A 15,181-nucleotide genomic window follows, 5' to 3' on the forward strand; every position below is an offset into this window, starting at 1 on the left:
CAACGCGCAAACTGCACAACCAGGCAATCAATGATTCTGTACAGTATGGATATTGAAGAAGGGTTCAGTACAGTATGGATATGAAAGGAGGGTTCAGTACAGTATGGGTGTGGAAGAAGTGTTCAGTACAGTATGGACTGGGAAAATGGTTCAGTACAGTATGGATTTGGCAGAAGGGTTCAGTACAGTATGGACTGGGAAAATGGTTCAGTACTTTATGGATATGGTAGAAGGGTTCAGTACAGTATGGATATGAAAGAAGGGTTCAGTACAGTATGGATATGGGAAAATGGTTCAGTACAGTATGGATATGGGAGAAGGGTTCAGTACAGTATGGACTGGGAAAATGGTTCAGTACAGTATGGATATGGTAGAAGGGTTCAGTACAGTATAGATATGAAAGAAGGGTTCAGTACAGTATGGGTGTGGAAGAAGTGTTCAGTACAGTATGGACTGGGAAAATGGTTCAGTACAGTATGGATTTGGCAGAAGGGTTCAGTACAGTATGGACTGGGAAAAAGGTTCAGTACAGTATGGATATGGTAGAAGGGTTCAGTACAGTATGGATATAGGAAAATGGTTCAGTACAGTATGGATATGGGAGAAGGGTTCAGTACAGTATGGATATGAAAGAAGGGTTCAGTACAGTATGGATATGGGAAAATGGTTCAGTACAGTATGGATATGGGAGAAGGGTTCAGTACAGTATGGACTGGGAAAATGGTTCAGTACAGTATGGATATGGTAGAAGGGTTCAGTACAGTATAGATATGAATGAAGGGTTCAGTACAGTATGGGTGTGGAAGAAGTGTTCAGTACAGTATGGACTGGGAAAATGGTTCAGTACAGTATGGATTTGGCAGAAGGGTTCAGTACAGTATGGACTGGGAAAAAGGTTCAGTACAGTATGGATATGGTAGAAGGGTTCAGTACAGTATGGATATAGGAAAATGGTTCAGTACAGTATGGATATGGGAGAAGGGTTCAGTACAGTATGGACTGGGAAAATGGTTCAGTACAGTATGGATATGGTAGAAGGGTTCAGTACAGTATGGATATGAAAGAAGGGTTCAGTACAGTATGGACTGGGAAAATGGTTCAGTACAGTATGGATATGGTAGAAGGGTTAAGTACAGTATGGGTGTGAAAGAAGGGTTCAGTACAGTATGGACTGGGAAAATGGTTCAGTACTGTAGTACTGTATGGATGTGAGTGAATAAGTAGTCAAACCATAACATATGTGATCCTAATTACTCATCTTTTCTATACATTAACTTCAGTCCAATGTTACTCTCATATAAATATTTAGCCTAATCAGAATACTTATTAAAAAAAAACACTTCTTCATACCTCTTACTTTTCTTCTTTCTCAATTCCAGCATTTTTGTCTTTGAAAAGTTATTTAAACCAGATGATGCCAAACAAATTAAACAAAGATTACTTGATCAAACAACAATATCATATACAATTTTAAAATATAATTATTCTTTTTTTTTTTTTTTCAACAGGCATTTATGTTCAAATTTCCAAACATCTTATGGAGGCTGTTCAACGGAGGCTCGGGCATCAATCTAGATAAAATTGTGGACATGGCAGAGAAGACTCAGCTGGGCTCACCCGATGACAGAGACAAGACCATTGACCACATCTCAAAGTACATGGACAGGTAAATACCACCCGACCACAATAATGTAACAATATTATCACCCTCACTGATTGACAGGACAGTTAAAACTTTGATGAAGACAATATCACCATCATCAGTATATCAATAGTCCCTTGACTTGTCATGTAAGGGTGTTTTAAATGTTTGCATAACAGAACCATCCACTCCACCTGGCAAGCAGTTGTCCTTAGCAAATTGAATGAATTTACCTTTATAAGGAAGATATAAAAGGATATGCAGCAGCTGGCCATTGATTAGTTGTGATTCAAAATGATTTCAAACTTTTACTGCATCTTATCTTATCTTATAAATTAAAGACGTGATTTCAAAAGAGCAGATATTTGTGTCCAAAGAATTTCAATCATGTCAATCTTGTCATACATGTCAATATGTGACTTAAACTCTGCTAAGTCGTTGGTTTTCTTGTCTGATATTTCTTTACTGTTTAGGTGTTCTACTTTCTTTCTTCTGATAAAAATCAGATCAGCAACATCCTTTTATTGATCACATGGAACATCACTTTATGGGTTTTAGTTACAATTTTTAGCTGTTCATAAAGTGTTAATACACATATATAAATCAACATGATTTGATCTGAAGAGGCTAGTGTTAGACAGTTAGTATAGAGGCGCAACATAGTTGATGAAAACATTTAGTGACATCACAGATTATTGGTTTTTTGGTTTAATTATGTTATTATTAGTCAGTTGGTGTCAAGAATTCATTGTGACATCATCTTATTATGGACAGAAACTCGACAGTGGCTTTCAAGCATTAAACTTTATTCAAGTATCTTATGGTCTGAACGTAGTCCTTACATCTTGTTAATGTGTATGTCCATAAGTAGTTTAAACACATCTAATACACCCTGTACAAGAAACTCAAACATCATATAACATAAACCACAAGGCCTATCACACTTGTTAAAGGTGACACATTAACTGTTTTTAGTTTTTTTATGTTTATATATTTTTTTGTGTGTTTATTTTGAGTTTACAAGAGAGTGTTTTCTTTTTTCATGTTTTTATTAGGTGGCTAGAGACCCACAGAGAGTACCATTGGAACCGCCTGGTGCGGGCCAAGCAGATGATGGCAAAGATTTGCTGTTTCTTCTGCAACAAGCGTGCTGGCACCTACCTGACAGCCTTCTACCTGTTTGTCAAAGTGGTCTATGCAGCCAATGTCATCTCCCAATTTTTTATCCTCAACGCTTTTCTGTCTCAGGACTACAATCTTTATGGCTTTGAGGTAAGGACCTCTAAAGGGGTGACATTTATAATTGAACCCATTCACCTTTTCAAAATATGTGTGATTTAAAAAAGGGGATTTAAATAACTTTTTTTTTTTTTTTTTTAATACAGTTTTAGATGTGTGATATTGCATCAAGAGTTAAATTCAAAGCACTTTAAAAGATATTTATAGAGCCATTTTGTTTTCCTTTAATAAAGCAATACTTCTCTGCCAGCCCATTTACATATAATTTATTCTTAGCATTGCTCTTAGCCTAAATAAAAACAAGTAATTAACGGACATGGTCTAATGGTTGAAGCACACAGTTCGTGTATATCAAACTAGCATTTTAATGCTCATGAAGCTGCTGGCTTGTTATTTGTATGGGTTATTTGTATTTGTATGTGAACTGGATAGTACATGTGCTACCTGAAATAGAGACTATTGGTGAATAGACAAAAAAAAGTTTAGTTTTGCATAAGTCAGTCCCCATTTCATACCTTGTGGTCTCTAAGGCATATGATGTAAATGTCATCTGCTTTTGTGGCCAGCACCATGACCTACCGCCTTTACCTTTCTCCAATTAATGTTATAGCTGGGTGGACTCACCAAAGATCCCGAAATTAAAAATCCCATGCTTCACCAGGATTCGAACCCCTGACCCTGATATAGAAACAGTGCCTCATATTTGTATAAGTTAAGTGCACAACAATATTTTCAGGCTTTGATCTAAAAAATTTCCTGATTGTGTACCAAAATGTAAAGAAACAAATTATTGAAATAAAGTTTTAAGAGAATTTTAAATGCTAACATTTATTTGATTTTTCAAGGACAATGGGGGAGGGGGGGGGGGGAATCCTTAAAATATACAATAAAATCCATAATTGCTTAATCAGTTAGTTTTTAAGACAGAATCCTTAAGTTTGGAAACCACTTAGTTACACTAGACATGTTCATACAACTGGACCAGCCAGTTATTAGGACTAAAATAGTTCCATTATACAAAGTTCACTGTATTTAACATGCTATATATATATTGTGTTTTAAACAATCTGAAAGAGGTGGCTTATGCGCTAACCACATTATGTCTTTAGCAATAAAGAAACTCTTTGTATTAGTGGGTCTTTAAAGAGGCATAAAGAAATCCTTGGTTTTATTACTCTGTGACAGTCTATTTAGTTTTATGACCTTTTATTTATAGCCTAACTCCCAACTGGTTACTTTGCTCTAGCAGCTTAAAATTGTTTTTCAAAATAAGTCTACCTTTTTTTTCACATGTTTAGCACATTGTTTTAGTTCAAATCCTGGTCAAAATGTTTAGGGCACCTCTGAGTCCACCCAGCTCTAATGGGTACTTGACATTAGTTGTGGAAAAGTTGGTTGTTGTCCTGGCCACATGACACCCTTGTTAACTGTGGACCATATGAAACATGACCTTAACATCATCTGCCCATAAACCGCATGGTCGGAGAGGGGAAATTTGTTTTAGCACCACAAATTCAATTTAATCCAAATAGAATGATCAGGAAATATCCTTGGCTTGATATGTGGAAATCACATTACTGCACAATTTATATTGAAATTCAAAAGTATTATCTGTGAGAGAAAACTAACAGACATATAGTCACTGTACTTTTTATATCATAAATTCAGGTTTCATTTTAAGCCTTATTCTTGATATAATTTTTTTTTTAAAGTTTTTCCTCATTCAAAAACAACTGGCATGCTTTCAACTTACTAGCTTCTTTATACAAGGGTAAATATATCTGGATCTAGAGACGCATACAAACCTTTTTTTAAAAATACACTGGAACTAGATGGTCTTTCAGTTTTTCAATGTATTAGATGTTGTGGTCAAGATTATAATGAAAGGAATACACAATTTTGGTTATTTGAAAGAGTTTATGACATGCTTTAAAACAGCCAGGTGATGGACATGTTGAGAACCTAACAGAAACAGTATTGACTTGATACATTACAAACTTTTCAGTCTTTGATCTAAAAAAAAGTTCCTGATCTCTATTCCAACTACCAGGTGATGGAGATGCTGGGTAACAGCAATGGTGAATGGAAAGAGTCCAAAAGGTTTCCTCGCATCACTCTTTGTGACTTCAAGATCCGTCAGATGCAGAACATCCAGAACTGGACAGTCCAGTGTGTGCTGCCCATCAATCTGTTCAATGAGAAAATTTTCATCGTCATTTGGTTCTGGCTAGTCTTTGTGGCCACTTTGTCTTGCATCAACCTAGTCAGGTGAGAAGATTTCATTGAAACTATGGACTTCACTACTTTTTTTAAAAATGATCCTTGTTTTGTCAAATCACAACTTTTATACAGGGAGGGGCATAAAGTCTCCCACATTTTGAATGAATCAACCAAAGGAACCCAACTATCTAGCCAAAACAAAAGTGCTTATATTTCTGAAAGTGCATAAAAGACAGTTTAGTTTTGATGGGTTTTAAAAAATGGTTTTCCGGTCTGGTATAGATGCCTTTCGACCGAGCTCAACAACGTGTCACTATTTCAGATAGCTTGTTTTCATTACATGCTTCCACAAAGTCATGATGTTCACCTGTCCAAGTCATGATGTTCACCTGTCCAAGTCATGATGGGTTGGGAAAAAGAAACATTGTTATCATAATTGAAAATGGTAGAGCCTAGCCTACCAAATGAAACCTGTCCCACCTCTCTACTGCCACTACAGCCCATATGGTGCCCCCTCTAAACATAGGAGATCTTTATACTCCACCCTTTACAATTAAAAGACTTCTACAAACCATTTTTAATTTTTTTAATTTTTTTTTTTACTATAGTAATGAAGATCATGAATACTCTAAAATTGTGTTCTGTCTTGCTTTTCCTAGCCAGATTACACTTTGTTTAGTACCAGAGCAAACAAAAATGTACAGATTTAACTCTTTCTCTTCGTAATTTTTTACCACATTCTGGTGGAATCAACGTTGGTATCGTCAGTTAGGAGAGAAAGAGTTAAAGTAGTCATTTATTGATTTTAATTTTTTTCATTACTTTGTACGTGTTTTCTAAAGGTAATATTTCTAGAATTCTATTTTAAACAAGAAAAAAAAATATCTCTTTCACTATGAGTTTTAACTTAAAGATTATTTCATTGATTCCTCCATGTTATTTAAGAGAAACTAAAGATCTGGTCTCATCTTAAATGCTTTTTTTTCTGTAGTAAATAGGCTGATGATTACATTTCAGTATTTTAGAAGAAAAATTTAACTTCTTAATGTTGAGATTCATATTAAATAACCCAATAGAAGCTTTAAATATTAAAGGTTTTTTTAAAAGGCTGACAGGCTTAACACATTTCATTTATTCCTCAGCTGGCTTTACCGTGTTTTGTTTAAGAGAAACCGTGCAGGTTACATTAAGAAGTACTTAAAAATCAACAACGAGCTTCAGACCGGTTTCGACAAGAAGCTATGTCAGAAGTTTGCCGATGAATATTTACGTGATGATGGTGTCTTTGTCATACGTGTCATTGCTAAGAACTCGACTGATCTCGTCGCCACGGACCTCGTAGACAAACTCTGGAAACTCTACAAAGGCAAGAGGATGAAGAAGAACGATGAAGAGCCTCCAGCTTTTGACCCATCCACTTTGCCTGTTAACGAGAAGGAGAAAGAGGCTCTCTATCCAAAATAAACATTTTTGTCGACACTCTGGTATGCAGGAAGCTGTTCATGAAAAGTCTGCTTTTGGTGTGACTCTATGAGTACCATCACTAACATCGAGGACTAAAAAGTAAGTTGGTCTTGTCTTGCCTCTAAGATCATTTTGTATATTTTAGGATGTTGTATGATAAGCTGATATGGTTTCGACTTTCCCAAAAATCTGCACAATGTAAACATATTTTTTTTTTACTTAATATAAAGTTTTAACATATTGCCACATTGTATTTCTTCCATGTTTTCTATCGTTCAAACTTTTGTTAAATGGTACCATTCCACAATCAAACATGTTAAAGTGCCTCTGATTCCAATGTTGTCAGTAGTTTCTACTTTAATGTACTAGTGAGCTGTTGGATTAAACTATTCATATATTGCTTCCTTATTGTCATGCACATTTGAAACTTTATATAAATTCTTTAATTACTGGAATAATGTTAATTGACATATTTACATTTTATTCACTTTGAACTTTATGAATAACCAAGCCACACTTTTCTATATAGTTTTTTTTTTATTAAAAAATCTTAAGGACAATGGAGATATAGACTTCTTGGATCCATTTTATAAAATGATATTATTATTTAGTTATTTATTAGAGTGACTACTTTCATTCGATGTGGTTACACATGAAACAGTCTGTATTGTCCACCAGATAACTTCAGTTCTTAGTTTATCTGAGATGTCACATATGTGAATATGTAGTTCTTTTTTTTTTATAGATTTTCTTTTAGATATGTAAATATTGTAAACTTTTTTGGTAATAATTTATCAACATAAATAGATTACAAGGTTTGTATAAATATTAGAAGGCCCAGTCCATATTAAACAAGCACTAACATTGCATGCCGTAAATATAATAGAGAAGGCAATACGCTGAGGAAAAAATGTGGATTAGGGTACATATTCTTTTCTTTTTTTCCCAGCATGCTTTTGTGAACATATGTCCACTTTTGATTTGCTTGGCGTTTAGATAAAAGTTTTAGTCTTCCGTATGTATAGGTGTTGCGAGGGACCTCATCCTGTTTGTTGCTGTTTGGCCTTTATTTATTTGTTAATAATGTGTCCTTGATGCTTAGGTTTTTAAAATACGACAATTTTTGTTGGTGTTGAGGTGGTTCTGCTTATTGTCAATCTTGATCAGTTTGGGGCTTACAATCTCTGATCTAAACTTTATCTGAGGATCAATATTATTAAAAGGGCACATTAATAATAACATTTTAAAAAGTCAAGGAATAATTGGGTTCAAATTTCTTTCTTTCATTTAGTTTTACAAACTTCTGGCGAAATTCACCATACTTACAGGAATTTGAACAGCGTTGGTAAATCTTCTTTTAAACATGTATTTTTAAAGAAATAAACACAAATTCTGTCTACTTGGGGGTTGTTAAACACACCATCTTTATTAGACTCAGGGAAAAAACTGATGAATTTCTATGCTACAGCCTGAAATGCCAATATTAGTTTGAAGTTTCCAGGGTTACAAAGTTATTGCAAAGCTTAGTCTAGTAGTCTGTACCCAAACGTCTGGATTAGTAATTAGCATCTTAATTTCTTGAGTCTGAATATTGCACCAGACAAGTTTCAGAAACTTTGACCTTAAAGCCCAGTCTGAAATAGAATATTTTTTTAAAGATTCATGCTGCATCTATTTTAAAAATGATAATAGTTATCTTGTTCATCAGTGTCAGCACAATTCCTAAGGTTGTGACAGCCTTGTAAATGTAAATCTTTTTTTTATTATCATAGACTTTGTTGTTCTCAGTCTTCCAGAAATGTGCAAATAATTGCTGCATCACTCTATGCAAGCTTACATTGATATTTTTGGCAGCCCTGTATAGCATTTTGTCTTGTTAGGAACTCACTAGTTGTCTTGCTAAGAAGTCACTAGTTGTCTTGCTAAGAAGTTACAGCTGTCTTCCTAAGTGGTCACTAGTTGCCTTGCTAAGATGTCACTAGTTTTCTATTTCTAGAAATAGTAAGAATAGAGGTATGGAGAATTTACATTTTTTGTTTTGTTTTGACTGGACCAATATAAAAAGTAATTCCTCACTTTCATTCCAATAGTTTTTCTTACGCATCAAAATCAAATGTACTTTGCCTGGCAAACATGATTTCAGAAACGTTGATTTATTGCAGGAGATAATGGCATTAGAAAGTTGGGCATTATGCTCATCGAGAGAAATAAAAGCTGTATTTTGTATTATTTCCATTATAATTTTTTTTTGTGTGTGAATTTTGAATTCTTGTAAACAGATGTTTCAAACAGATGTCTTTTTTTTTATCTAATCAAATTAAATTTATTCTTTTTTTTTTAAGCTTCATAAATTTGTTTTTTTTAGATGTATTTATAGCTAAAATTTTTAATGCATGTTAACAACGAAAAACAGCAAAATTGATTAATTTTCAGTTTACGATTACCATCAAAATGCATTTTTGAGTGTTTTATCAAAAACTAGTTACTATTAAAAAAATCAAAACAAACTTACTTAGTACTTACAAACTGTTGATATTTGCATACTTTAAATATTTTTTTAGGTCAGTATGGCACATTGTACTTTGAGATTTGTTTTCAGACTTTTTTTTATATTCTGGCATTTTTTTTATATTTTTCCTTGTAAAAAACTATTCCGGCATTGAGTTTTATATGAATCTTTAAAAATTATATATTAGTTTAATTAATTACCATGAAGCTTTCAACTGAAGAGTCTATGTGTTGTTTTTCCCCTCAACACTGTATATTACTTATTCAAAAGAAATCTATCAAATCTGCTTTTCTAAACTTATTTAAAGTTGTATGTAAGAGAAAAAAAGCTGGCAGTACATTTGTAGCGGACTAATTTCTATGTCTGTACAAAAAGAATGAATCAAAAACCTGCCACCAGCAATCTAATTGAAAAACTGATCATTAAAACTTTATTTGACTTTGACTTTATTATCAATGCATTTTTGTGTGTGTACAATTTGTATTTGCTGTTGTGCTTTTTTTTAAATGTACTTTCTATAACTTCTTAAAAGTCATTGCCTGTGAAAGGAGATATTGGAGGACAAAACTAAATGTTTTTGGAACGGACTGGAGAAAGAAAAATTATCTTCCCAAGAAAATATTTGTCTGAAGATCAAATAATTGAAGGGAATTGTTTGACTTTATTCAGGCTATTGTTTGACTTTATGCAGGCAATTGTTTGGCTTTATCCAGGCAATTGTTTGACTTTATTCAGGTTCTGAGTATTGGTTGTAGCATAAGGCTGTACTACATTTATTGTGAGTTTGATTGCTTATGAAGTAAAAAGATCATGGGAAGATATATTTTTTTTTTTAAATCTGATTCCCAGGTATTTTCAGTAGTTATATATATAGACTCAGATCAGAAATGGATTTATTTAGATGTTAGGTAATGCAATGTGGCACATCAAAATCAGCTCCTCCTTCCATCGTCATCCTTTTATTCCCAACGTTAGTGTTGGAATCAATGTCTCAGACAGTCACTCCGTTTTTATGCCTTTTGTATTTCACCTTTTTTTGTTTTGTTAACCATTTATGTTTAAATCATTTGTCATACCAAGTTTCTTTGTCAACTTCATATAGTGAAGTGTTAACATTTCATCATATTTTATTTTTGTTTATTGTACAAGAATAGACTTTTGTACTTCTATACAATACTTTGTTACTAACATCAGAAATTTCCAGTCATTTTTCTTCTGCATTCCAAAAGAATCCAAAACATTTTGACCAAACCTTTTTTTTTAGCTTAATTTTTTTTTCACAAAGCTTCTTTTTCAACCTTTGTTATTAAAGTGAGCCATAAGGTATACAAAAAAAATAAATAAATTTCCTCTTAACTTTTGAAACATTTCAAAGCTCAACTTCTTTCCACCATTCCATTGTTAAATTAGTAGTGTCATAGTTCTGGATTTGGTTATTGAATTGTGGCATTATATATAAGGCATGCCAAATTTTAATTGTATCTATTTATAGTGCATTCAGTTATACAGGTTTAATATTTCCCAACTTTTCTTGGGTCAGGACCCCTTTCAAAAATGTATGTTACTCACATTTCCAGATATTGTTATTGCTTTTCTGGTTCAACTGGATTCCAAAGTTTTATTCATTTTAAAATTTTTTTTAATGGGCATTGTCATTGACATTTCTTTCAAATTAACCAACAATAACATTAATAGCTGTGTACTTCATCCCAAAGCAGTGCCATTCTAACAGGTATTTTAATATACAATTTGGTTGTTATAGGATTCTGAAATAGTGTGCAAGCTCTATCGTGTCACTGACATATGTATACCGTCTGTGAAATCTAATGCATTTATTATCTGTTAGTCCTAATTTATTAGTGATGTACCTCATATGCCAGTTTGTAAACATATATTTTGAAAAATATGGGAATGCAAGTTAATCATGTTTGTAAAATGAATCGCTTGGTGAGACTGGTGTATGCTGTAAATCAGTAGCCAGGGGTTCTTAACATTTTATCTATCACCACATCTCTTGTCTTATTTTTCAATTTATAAATTCTGCATGTCATAGCAAGTAAAAAAAGATGTATTCAAAGAATGAAAAAAAAAAAATTAAAATGATTACTATTAATAAATTAAAAAATTGAACTATTAATTTCAGAACTTTGACTTTGGCTTAGGTAAATTAATTAATAAAGAACCCTTGTCATGAGCTGCTTTTTGATGGAAATATGTCTTCTTTTTTTATCACAAACTTTATTGAATGATAACATTTTCCATTGTTTTATTTGTATTTGTTGATATGTTTGGGTCCAATTCCATTCTTTCTATTTTGATGTACAATAAAGTTTGTCACAGTGAATTGGTGTATCTGGCATTCAATTAAGTGCCTTAAACATTTTTGTTTCTTTTCTTTTTGTTTGTTTGTTTAAGTTTTCACAATTTAAAAAAAAAATTATATTCCTTTTTTGTATGAATTCATTATTGCATGATTGAATGTGTGGTTTCAAATGTATTCTCAATGAGATCATTCTTAAAGTTTTGATTGGGTAAAGGCTAGATTTAAGTAACTAAAAAAAAAATGTGTATATTTTGTTACATCAGGGTCAAGGACATGCAACCATCTATGTAGGCTACTAGCTATGTTATGTTTCTATTTTGGACATTTTTATTGTTTAAAACGAAATATTGTCAGAATATTTTAAATCAAAACCTGATTTCAATAAACATATTTCTTATAAAAGTTTTTATAGTCCTAAGATTTGTCAAGAGTCGTTTATTTCAGTTTTGTTGTTCAATTTAGAAAACGGCTAGATCTAGACCTGTTAGAAGTCTGCTTCTAGCTGTTTGCTGCTGAGACTTCCGGTTTTTTGATTTTATGATTATTTTATGATTCGTGTAGTCTGCTGTGTGTGACAAAAGGTCTTCTCCATGCCACCCACATTTTCCTGTCCCAGTAAACCAGCATCAGTATGAGAAGTGGCCCCACGATAAATGCTTGTATAGGGTGGTAGTAAGATACCTGCCAGAAACATAAATTGGATTCTGTGCAAATATGAACTTCATTAGCTGATGGGGTCTATGAATATATATAAATTTAGTATTACCCACCAGCTACACCCGTCGATTTGTTCATAGGTAATATATGGTTTATTTAGCAATAATAATAATATAAAAGTCCTTTGGGCCGGATCTAACCATAGGAAAAAAAAAGGTTTAGCTTGGGCCCCCCCCACCAAAAAAAAAATATTCAGCACTAACATATAATATCTGGGCTTAGGATGGCCCGAGATCTAGATCTATAAAAGGGCTTAAGTCCTTTTCAAGTCTGAATCGTATTACTCTTATGTCTCCATGTAAATGTGTACAAAAGAATGTACCTCTGGGTATACGCATAATTTTGCCGCTGTAAAGAAAAAAAAAAAAGACATTTCCTTCAACCTCCCATGATGCATTCTCGGCAGGCAATGTCGTGGTGACATGCACCAGCGACGCGAGGTAACATCTCACAAGGGTAACATGACTTCTGGTGTCAGAAGGGAAAGTCATTGTTGACTTGAAATATTAGTTCCGGTGTCATGGCGGCACTTTCTCCTTTTGCGCATCCTATTATCCTTTTCAACCATCTAAGATTTACTTATCATCAAGTACTGAATGAACAATGAAAATATAACGACATTGAGTTAATTGCCCCCCCCCCCTTTTTTTTTTTAAATCCTTAAGAAATAGCAGTTTTTATGTCCGTTTAAACATGCACATTGCTCTGTGAGAGAGTGTGTGTGTACCGGCACGTCTTCGTTATTGTATCTACGCTACAGGCCTACATGTCCACTGTCAACCAATCCTTAAACCCCTAGACCTAGATGTTTATAGATATAAATATATATCATTCAGCGGAATAGGATGGAGATGTAAAAGGGCAATAACTAAGGTGGAGTTTTAACGTTGTAAAATTAATCTTTGCCTAGAGTCTGTGTCTAGCCTTTGGGGGGGGGGGGAGGGGTTAGAAAGAGGCTTACTTCTGTCCCATAAAACACTTAGTAATATGTAGTTGTTTATTTGTATGCGGCTGAATGAGTTTCTTTTTTAAGCGAAATTATTATTAAACTTAGGACTAAATTTACGATTTTTTTTCTTATTAAGTGGGAAAGTGTTGTGTGGTATGTCTGTCCACCTGTCACTTTTTGGATTTCAAAAACTTAAGCTAACGCATTGTTTTCATCTAATTTAGTCTCTTGCTCGATTTGCTAAAATTGTCGAAACGGCACTTTGATTTGCAGTACTTACCAAAAAAATAAATGGACTAAAAAGAAGGCCGCCATGAGTTAATCTTTTGATGATCATAATTGATCTCTTAAGAACAAGTTCGTCTTTTGGTAGGATTCCAGTGACTTACTTACTTAGACTAAGATACCCCCCCCCCCGGGCCATTCGGCGCATTTGGCGGCAAGCTGTCTCCACAATGATCTGCAACTGGCAATGTCTGAAGCCTCTTCCCACCTGGTGTCCACTGCTCTGAGGTCCTCCGTAAAAATGAGGCGCCAAGTTATACGAGGACGTCCATGTTTGCGCGTTCCTCGTATTGGCCTCCATGTCATCACAACTCTTATGCGTAGTTCATATTGTTGACAAAATGACTTACCATTCATTTTCAAAAGGCACATTCCTCGTTCGATATGCAAGGACAAATTTATACAAATGCTCCTTCTTGCCTAGTGGTATTAGAACATGGAGTGGGCTGCCAGAGCTAGCCAGGAAAACTAGTGTCTTGGCAGAATTTAAGTCATTAGTTAATATGCATGACTAGATGCACAACACGAATGACGTAATCATCTTCGTTTTGGAAGTAACGTCTGTATTATATAAGATAATATAAAATCCGCAAACTGATAGTAACAATGGGTGTCTGTTTCAAAAAGTTTAAATGCACAAATTGTAAGACACAAATTTCCTTACGGACAATAAAGAATATTATTATTATTATTATTTAATAATTTTATACTTTTATTCTAACATACGCAATATTGTAATCTAAATATTGTACTCTATATAAAATTATGGAAAATTGACGTGAATTCAACAAAAGTATTACAGTGTGCAAATATGCCAACAAATCGGTTTCTGTGTAACCCACTGATGTTTAGAATGACACATAAAATTAACATACAAATAAGCGAATGTGAAAATGTATCCACATTCCTGTTCTGCTTAGATCTAAACCTTGATAAAAAAAAAAAAAAGAAATACTTTATAAACTTTAAAGAAAAATTGTCTCAAAGCAAGCTTGTGATTTCGACGTCCATAGCAACAAGTGACCGCTTTGAAAAGCTTTACGGGATAGGCTTAATCAGTTGAGAAAGGGCAGTGGTTGTAAAGAAAAAATATTCATCTTTACTCTGTACCACTTGAAAAGACAAACCTGTAGGCTTACATATAATTTTTATTTAGCGTTGTGAATGTGGTCAATATTATTATGATTAAAACTTTTTTTAAGCTCTTGACCTAGAAGCTTGGTCTAACGGGAATTTACAACCGATGTCTAGCAGAAATTATTGCTGTGCGTTTTACTTAATAATATCCTAGATTGAACAAAGTCTAGCTCATCCATTCTTCTCTATACCTACCATACACTAACATAATGGAGTGTGTCTTTAATTTGTATGAAATTCTGCTTAAAGGACAAATGTAGCGAAACTTATTTATAGCGTCGACGACTTCCTAATCGCCGAGTTTCACTATAAATTTTCGATTCTAAACATATTAAAAGATCCTTATTGCCAACTACATTATGAAAATGAGTTTGTACTATAAGTGAAAGAACTTAGAAATCTGATTTTACAGCGCTTAAAAAGATGGAGGAAAATATCACAATTCTTTTAAAATACACAGCTTATTAATATTTCGTACATTTACACCGGATACACAAAATAGATATCCGCCAAGGATGGAGATCTCCGTCACATGGACTTCAGCTATCAAGTTACAGAAAGTCTTTTGTACATAAACACTAGATCTAGTACCGACCACCGACACACTTCCTAATGTCACTCCAGGTCCTCAATACAGTTTACTGGTAGCACGAAGGACGGCTCTTAGTCCTTGACAGTTCAGTCTCCCATAACTTG

The 15,181-nt window shown here is 33.7% G+C and overlaps 1 protein-coding gene across 3 annotated transcripts in view; it reads left to right on the plus strand.

Moving 5' to 3' along the window:
• Positions 1–11,815, plus strand: part of LOC106068190 (innexin unc-9-like) — a 64,654-nt gene extending 52,839 nt beyond the window's left edge. For all 3 annotated transcript variants that reach the window (XM_056013634.1, XM_056013635.1, XM_013227502.2), the window contains 4 exons: positions 1,509–1,666; positions 2,698–2,914; positions 4,932–5,149; positions 6,244–11,815. In XM_056013634.1, the coding sequence (XP_055869609.1) occupies positions 1,509–1,666; positions 2,698–2,914; positions 4,932–5,149; positions 6,244–6,565 (915 nt within the window). In that variant the 3' untranslated portion in view covers positions 6,566–11,815. The remainder of the gene's footprint in view (positions 1–1,508; positions 1,667–2,697; positions 2,915–4,931; positions 5,150–6,243) is intronic.
• Positions 11,816–15,181: the final 3,366 nt, after the last annotated feature.

The sequence above is a fragment of the Biomphalaria glabrata genome, chromosome 16 (genome assembly GCF_947242115.1).
Source record: "Biomphalaria glabrata chromosome 16, xgBioGlab47.1, whole genome shotgun sequence".
Taxonomy (NCBI): Eukaryota; Metazoa; Mollusca; class Gastropoda; family Planorbidae; genus Biomphalaria; species Biomphalaria glabrata.